A 9080-nucleotide genomic window follows, 5' to 3' on the forward strand; every position below is an offset into this window, starting at 1 on the left:
TCAACAACAAAAAAAACATGGGCCAAAATTATTGGCACCCCTGCATTTAATACAGGTAATTTGGCAGTGAAACAGCACTGAGTCTCTCCTCTAACATTTTATAAGGTTGGAGATACAGAGCAGGGCCTCTGAGACCATTCCTCTCTACACAATTTCTCCAGATCACCCAGTCAGGAGAAAGTTTGATCAAACCCATTCAGTATGTGCTTTTTGTTTATAGCTCTAGCAGCTATATTACAAATGTAAAATCATTAACAAAAACAGTATCTGTTCTGTTTAAATCAAATATACTAATTACTATTAATGTATACTGTGTTTTACAGTGATTTGTTCTTCATATATCAAAGCTATTTTGAAAGCTATTTCCCATTTTGTTTTTTATCACATGGTATTTTAATTGGATGCATACATTCACATTTATCATAAAAGTCCCATTACATGGAATGTAACCTTGAATAAATCAATGACTGGCAGAATTTGCACTTTAAACATTTCAGCTTGTTTATCAGCTGCATCCTTTCTGCATCCTAACTGTTAAAAACAGTGCGTTCTGGGAGACTGCTGCTGATTCTTCACTGGCCAACGGCAGCTACATGCTGAATTCCTCAGAATATCTAATCTTTTCCATGGACAGTTCCTATGGTTGTTACTTTGCTTTTTGGCTTATTTGCATTGCCTGTTACTAAGAAACCACTCCTCGATGAGTTCTCTGCCCTTTCAGCCTGGCGTGGAAAATGTGAAAGTATAGATAATCAAAATTTAACTCAGTTAAAAGTATAAAAGATTTTAATTGATGAACTTAATGTCATGTTTTCATTGAAAAGTACAATCCCGATTCCAAAAAAGTTGGGACAAAGTACAAATTGTAAATAAAAATGGAATGCAATAATTTACAAATCTCAAAAACTGATATTGTATTCACAATAGAACATAGACAACATATCAAATGTCGAAAGTGAGACATTTTGAAATTTCATGCCAAATATTGGCTCATTTGAAATTTCATGACAGCAACACATCTCAAAAAAGTTGGGACAGGGGCAATAAGAGGCTGGAAAAGTTAAAGGTACAAAAAAGGAACAGCTGGAGGACCAAATTGCAACTCATTAGGTCAATTGGCAATAGGTCATTAACATGACTGGGTATAAAAAGAGCATCTTGGAGTGGCAGCGGCTGTCAGAAGTAAAGATGGGAAGAGGATCACCAATCCCCCTAATTCTGCGCCGACAAATAGTGGAGCAATATCAGAAAGGAGTTTGACAGTGTAAAATTGCAAAGAGTTTGAACATATCATCATCTACAGTGCATAATATCATCAAAAGATTCAGAGAATCTGGAAGAATCTCTGTGCGTAAGGGTCAAGGCCGGAAAACCATACCGGGTGCCCGTGATCTTCGGGCCCTTAGACGGCACTGCATCACATACAGGCATGCTTCTGTATTGGAAATCACAAAATGGGCTCAGGAATATTTCCAGAGAACATTATCTGTGAACACAATTCACCGTGCCATCCGCCGTTGCCAGCTAAAACTCTATAGTTCAAAGAAGAAGCCGTATCTAAACACGATCCAGAAGCGCAGACGTCTTCTCTGGGCCAAGGCTCATTTAAAATGGACTGTGGCAAAGTGGAAAACTGTTCTGTGGTCAGATGAGTCAAAATGTGAAGTTCTTTATGGAAATCAGGGACGCCGTGTCATTCGGACTAAAGAGGAGAAGGACGAGCCAAGTTGTTATCAGCGCTCAGTTCAGAAGCCTGCATCTCTGATGGTATGGGGTTGCATTAGTGCGTGTGGCATGGGCAGCTTACACATCTGGAAAGACACCATCAATGCTGAAAGGTATATCCAGGTTCTAGAGCAACATATGCTCCCATCCAGACGACGTCTCTTTCAGGGAAGACCTTGCATTTTCCAACATGACAATGCCAAACCACATACTGCATCAATTACAGCATCATGGCTGCGTAGAAGAAGGGTCCGGGTACTGAACTGGCCAGCCTGCAGTCCAGATCTTTCACCCATAGAAAACATTTGGCGCATCATAAAACGGAAGATACGACAAAAAAGACCTAAGACAGTTGAGCAACTAGAATCCTATATTAGACAAGAATGGGTTAACATTCCTATCCCTAAACTTGAGCAACTTGTCTCCTCAGTCCCCAGACGTTTACAGACTGTTGTAAAGAGAAAAGGGGATGTCTCACAGTGGTAAACATGGCCTTGTCCTGACTTTTTTGAGATGTGTTGTCATCATGAAATTTAAAATCACCTAATTTTTCTCTTTAAATGATACATTTTCTCAGTTTAAACATTTGATATGTCATCTATGTTCTATTCTGAATAAAATATGGAATTTTGAAACTTCCACATCATTGCATTCTGTTTTTATTTACAATTTGTACTTTGTCCCAACTTTTTTGGAATCGGGGTTGTATTGTTCATATTTATTATGTATCTAAAACCATTCGCTGATTTTTTTTTATTTTTTGTTTGTTTGTTTGTTTTAAAGCATCTACAGCATTTTGGTTCCCAGGAGAGACACAATTTCTGAAATACTCAAACCAGTCCATCTTGCACCAACACCCATGCCACAGTGAAAGTCACAGAGATCACAAATTTTCCCATTCTGTTTGATGTGAGCATTAACTGAAGCTCTTGACCTATATCTGCATGATTTTATACATTGTGCTGTTGCCACATGATTGGCTGATTAGATAGCTGCATGAATGAGCAGGTGTACAGGTGTTCCTAACAAAGTGGCAGTGAGTGTATAGCCAGATAACATTAGCAAATTTACAAAACTTACTTCAAGATGGAGTCCATACCTTCTAGGGACGTAAAGAAGTTATTTACCGTATTATTCAGACGAAACATAGTTCAGATTCAAAAGCCAGAAGTTATGTATAAACTTTTAAATTATACTGAATATTAGTGATCTCTATAATGTGCTGCCCCCCCCCCCAAAAAAACCCAAACAAATAAAAAAAAAAACAACCACCAGCCACCACTAGCTATAGTGCTAACTACATTGTGTAGCATGAGAAGGACATAGCAAATGACAAATAGGCACTATTTTTGGTAGGTTTTTTTTCTACAGTGAGGAACTTCATTGGATGCTAAAGTGGATGGCATTTGATTGATATCCAGTGTGTATATAGGTCTGAATAAAAATGGAAGAGGTAAAAAGTATGTTTTTTGTGGGGAAAGAAGTAAAATTCTTCATTTTACATCTTTTTCCCACTTCTACGTGGGGTCGATCTGAATAGGTTAAGCCAATAGGTTTAAGGGCCTTGCCCTTCAAGGGCCCAACAGTGGCAGCTTGGTGATGCTGGGGCTCAAACCCCCAACCCTTTGATCAGTAACCCTTATGCCTTAACCCGTTGATAAAGTATAAATATGCACAAATGGTGCTTTCCACACCTGCTTTCAGTTGCCTTAAAAGGGGCATACATCTTTTTTGCGAATTGGCTTCTGAACTTACATGAGCCTCCTGATCATTTCCCGGTTCAGTTGCCCCTGGTTTTCACAACTTATTTATGCAAGACACTATACTTGAATACCCAAATGTATGTATGTATGTAAGAAGGCATGTGTGCTCGGTCTGTCTTATAACATTTGACTTTTCCTTCCTTTGCAGAGCCAGAGAGTTGGAAGTATGAGAACCCACAAGACCCAAACCCAGGCTTTAGCCTCATCATCCTCTCAATGTTTGCGATGCTTCAATTTGCGCTCCAGGAAGACTAAAAAAGGGGTAGTCCAGGGTAAGGTGCGCATCCGCTCCATGCCGGGGGCATTCCTGGTGTTGGGGATGATAGTGGTGATTGTTGGCACAACACTGGCAGTGGTGGGGTACTGGCCATACAGGGTCCAGCGGTCCGCAGGAGGTTCACTGAGTAAGAGCCCCTCTCAGGGATCCAGTTGGGGCCTTGGAGCCAAAGGGCTGTTCTCAACAGCGAGTCTGATTCACACTGACAGGATGAAACTACTAGGTCCTGTTATTATGGGAGTGGGACTATTTATTCTAATCTGTGCTAACACAGTACTATATGAGAATCGAGACAAAGAGACTCAAATTTTGCTGTCTGAGATGCAGAGTATGATGTGCACCATGTCTACAGTGCCCTCAGCAGAGTTCACCCAAGTAAACTCACTGATCAGGCACTACCACTGGGTTGGCAGCCTGCCTGCAGCCCACTTGAATATTTTGTGCCTTAAAGAACTGGCCTCCTCTGATCCACTGCTGCAGGCCAAGACTACAAAAGAAGAGAGAGTTTCACTTCAGAGAGAAGTGATTCACACTGAGGTCCTTCATCATCAAGAGTCTTTATTCATCTCCTCTGTTCATTTATCAGACTCCTGCAACTCCAGCAAAGGAGACATCAGCACTTATCTGGATGTAGAAAAAAGAGAAGACTGTGGCCACCAGCCCCAGCCAGAAAGTCACTGTAACCTCAACAAGTACCTGACTTCATCTTTTATCTCTACCCCAGAGGGGGAGGACTGGGAGATAACCACAATCCCTCCAAGGCGCTCCCATAGTATGAGTTATAGACCTATTTCACACACATTGTCCAAGCCCTTAGTACACTTGGAGGAAAGGGCAGTGCAGAATACAAGCTGCCTTAAACAGTTCCCACAATTATGCATCTCTGAGATATGTGTAAATCAGCCAGGAATTAGCAGAAAAACTCTTGACATGGACCTTTCACTTGTTGAGGGTCAGAAGCACCACAGTTGGCCTTGATCTGATTTTGGAAATGCTAGAATGCATCTCAAGCTAGAAAACAATCCAATCATCTGGAATGGTTTTTCACTTTGGGTCTGAATAATCTCGTTGCCCAATCTCAGCCATTTGTCAAAATCTAGCTTGTTTTGATGTCTGTGGAGTATAAAGACATGCTGTGGTCACCACCACTTTTGCAGTCCATGACAGGATCTATAAACAGACCTGTTGGACAAACCAACAGTCAAACGTTATTGGACAAGAAATGCAGCGCTGTGTCACCAAAGACGACTTGACAAAATAGCTCCATTTCTCTGTTCAGCTGGACAATCAAAAAGGATTCAGTTGTTATTGTAGCCAAAGATTGGCTTCTTTCCAGGATATTTTACATAGCATAGAGCATAGTCTATGCTGTATCAGTACTAACCTCCCCAGCAGGGTTTAGTCTGATAGAGCTCTTAGACTCCGACCTAGTAACTAACATGAGGATGTGTTTTTGAAAGAAACTCCAAACTTCTGTAAGTGGCTCTATATAAGGGTGTCGGCCAAATGTCATAAATGTAAATGCACTATCAGTTTGAAGATTATAGATATGATATAAAAAAGCTTTCCATGAAGCACCAATGCTATAAATATCTAAAGGACTCTTTAACTAACCAAAGACAAAGTCTAAACTGTACGGTATGTTTGCTTCACTATCAGGTTGTATATAAGAAAACTTTATTTGTTTTTTATAGACTTGCAATAAGGAACATTTCCATCTCATCCAGTACCTTTGATTGTAACATTTATGCCCCATGACCCCTACTCCTAAAGCTACCTCTCTCCCTACTCCGCAAGGCAGCAATACATCAACAGTGTAGAAGGGGAAGAAAACTAATTATATTGGCTTCATTATTAAAGTGGATGTTTTGTAAATTGTTAAATGGTTAGTTCCTCTTTGGCGTCTGTTTTATTGTCACTGTGCAAAACCTTTTTTTTTTTTTTTAAACTTTACACAGAGAATTTCACAAATGTGTTAAAATATATAAGGAGAGCTCAGTTCATGAGCTCAGTTTTTGACGTCACAAAATATTCAGTTCAGGAAAATGTTATTTATACAGTGCTTTAACAAGTGTTTTCATAAAAATCTGGATGTAGATTTAAATTAGTAATGAATGACATGAAGAAGAAACAGCTTTTGGGTGATACCAGATAGAAGGATTTATATCGGAGTTCCATACTTAAGAGAATATAGTGAAGCATCGACTTGATTTTTCATGGCTTTTGCGACTGTAAGGAACCCGATCGTAAGTACAAGAGAATGTATCTCATAAACACGACCACCAGACAACAAAATTTGTATCTTTATTGACATATGATAGATGGGTTTTTATCCAGCGCTTATTTTTAATTTGCTTTTTAAAAACAATAATGTGGGGTCTTTACTAACACGTTTTACACTCATCGGGAGCTCTGCGTTTAGGCAGCACCTAACTATACATTAAATCATTACTTACCTGTGGTTGTTTATTATATAGTCAGACAGTATGGCGTGTGCTTAAAGTATGTTTAGTATGAGCAGATTGTGAATCAGAGTCCTGGAATAAGCACGGGAAAATCTTTATGATTGCAGCAGTTTTTAGGTACTAGTATACCCGGAAGAAATGGTGAGACTTGGGTATGAACTGTTTTTGGGAAATGCAATCTTTCGGATGTCCATATGCAGCAGAGAATGATTCATAAGTGCAGAAATGCTTCTGACTTATGATCACTTATGGTGTATTTAGAAATCACTGAGAATATGGCTAAGAAAACCAAGACTCGGTACCAAAAATCTCACTTATGCTCATCTGTGACAAATACAAATGTGGGTTACAATCTTACAACTTGACGCATGACTTTGCATGCTTGTGCAGAAGAAACTGCAATGTGAGCGGCATCTCCTGCATAGTTTATGAACATCTGGAGGATTGAAAGACACATCTGCTAGATGGCACGTCAAAAAAAGGGTTCTTCAAGTGTTCTTTAAGGGTTCACTGGATAATTAAGGATTCTGAGACTTTTAGTTCTTGGAACCCTTTCTGAAGGGGAAATGTGTTCTACATAGGATCTTCAGAGGTACTGTTAGGGGACAACTGAAGTTTTGTACATTTTCTAAGTTTTTTAGCTAGTTGTTAGCTTTTTGGGGTGACAGAGGAATGTTATTGTATGTTCAGGCAGTAAAACTGTAGACATATTCATAAAGCAGTTGTAATAGTTTTGTAGGCTATAAAAACATTATTATACTACATACTCACTGGCCACTTTATTAGGAACACACATACATACATACATACATACATCCACCTGCTGTTTTGTGCAGGTCTCTAATCAGCCGATCCCTCGACAGCAGCACGATGCATCAAATCAAGAGCTTCAATCAAATCAAGAGCTTCAGTTAATGTTCACAATGCTCAGACATCAGAACGGGAAAAACTGATCTCACAGTGTGACTTTCTCTCACTGTGGTATGGGTGTTGGTTTGAGCCAGATGGACTGGTTTGAGTATTTCAGAAGCTGCTGATCTCCTGGGGTTTTCACACACAGCAGTCTCTAGAATTTACACAGAATGGTGCGGAAAACAAAAAACACTGAGTGAGTGAGTGACAGTTCTGTGGGTGGAAACAAACACCTTGTTGATAAGAGAGGGTCAGAGGGAAATGGACAGATTGGTTCCAGTTTTTTTTCCAGAAAGGATATAGTAACTCATATAATCACTCTTTACAACCGTGGTGAGCAGAAAAGCATCTCAGCATGCAACAGCAGAAGAACACATTGGGTTCCACTCCTGCAGCCAAGAACAGGGATCTTAGAATCAACAACAAGTTAATATTAAAGTGGCCGGTGAGTGTAGATTACTTTTAGTGGGAGAAAGTTCAAATCGAGTTTGTTTACAGGTCCATCTCTGTGTCTGTTGTTTTGTGTGTTCTGTATGCTGCATGTCTGTTTGGATTGCATGCTAACTCACATCTGTGTTCTGATGGATAGTACCTGTGTACCAACCAGTGAACTGAATTTCATGTCTGTGTTTCAAATAAAGACAAAGTCAAAAAAAGAGAAGTGCTTACTTACGCTGTGGCAAAGAGTATAAAAGGTCATACATTATAATTTTGTCCTATCTTCGTTTCACACCGATATGTGTCGTCTCAGTCACAACATGACCTGCTCTGGCAAAATAAAATATATAAGTACACCAACTTGGTAAATGTGTCCAGTCTATTTCGTTACACATACCCGTAGGCTACAGCATGGAGAAAAGGTTCTTTCAGGTGCTTTAGAGAACTTCACCACACTCTGTTTGGATTTGTGTTGTCATTGTAGAAATTACTGGCCATTAAAGTGATAGCGACACAAACAGGTCTCCTCGGCATCATTTTACAGATTTTCACACAAACTAAATTTTCGACGTAATCGCAAGGTGAAAACTCAACAAAATAAATCATTTAAACCTCCCGTCACAAAGCGATGCCTGGAATTCCCTTCCCTTCCGCCGAGAACGGCCCAAATCGGAAATGACGTAGATCAGTGAACCCCTGCCTGGAAGGTGCGCTGAAAGAACATGTTTTCATGACAGAACATGAACTGTGAGCTATGAGCTGTGTCTGAAATCACTCACTCATTCACGACTCACTATCTAGGGAATTATTATATAGAGGACTATATCGTGAGCTCATTGGTAAAATGTAAAAACGCTTTCGGACACTACTCCGCCACGCCGTTATTTACGTCATTAATGTCACACAATTGAAACGTGCCAGAACAGTCGGCTGGTGGGTTTTCAAAATAATAAATACAGATTACACTGAGTGTATTTCCCACATTAATAAATACAAAGTACTTTGTGTCTGCTGCATCTTTCAGTTCTTTTAAATCGAGGCTGAATCCTTTCTTTCTTCTTCGCCGCTGCCTTTTATTAAATCACATTTGAGGCTTTTGATTAATTCCGCAGTCTGCACTTGAAATTGTATTCTTGTATTTTATCTGTCTTATTCTCATCTCATCTCATTATCTCTAGCCACTTTATCCTGTTCTACAGGGTCGCTGGAGCCTATCCCAGCTGACTACGGGTGAAAGGCGGGGTACACCCTGGACAAGTCGCCAGGTCATCACAGGGCTGACACATAGGCCCTGTCCACACGGCAATGGATTCAGGTGAATCTGATAAAATTGTTTATCGTTTCGGCCTGGCGTCCACACGGCACCGGCGTTTTGGGTGCCCCAAAACGAAATCTTTTGAGAACGGGTTCCAGAGTGGAAAGATCTGGCAACGGCGCCGTTGCGAAGTCGTCTGGATGAGTAGAACAGATTTGTTTACGATGACGTCACAACCACATGAC

At 40.1% G+C, this 9080-nt stretch overlaps 1 protein-coding gene across 1 annotated transcript; it reads left to right on the forward strand.

Annotated features, from left to right (window-relative positions):
- Positions 1 to 3651: 3651 nt before the first annotated feature.
- tmem200b (transmembrane protein 200B) lies at positions 3652 to 4824 on the forward strand. The gene is given in 1 exon segment (XM_060903961.1): positions 3652 to 4824. A coding segment is annotated over 1 exon segment (1170 nt). The 5' UTR covers positions 3652 to 3654.
- Positions 4825 to 9080: the final 4256 nt, after the last annotated feature.

This window comes from Neoarius graeffei, chromosome 22 (genome assembly GCF_027579695.1).
Source record: "Neoarius graeffei isolate fNeoGra1 chromosome 22, fNeoGra1.pri, whole genome shotgun sequence".
In the NCBI taxonomy this organism is placed as follows: Eukaryota; Metazoa; Chordata; class Actinopteri; order Siluriformes; family Ariidae; genus Neoarius; species Neoarius graeffei.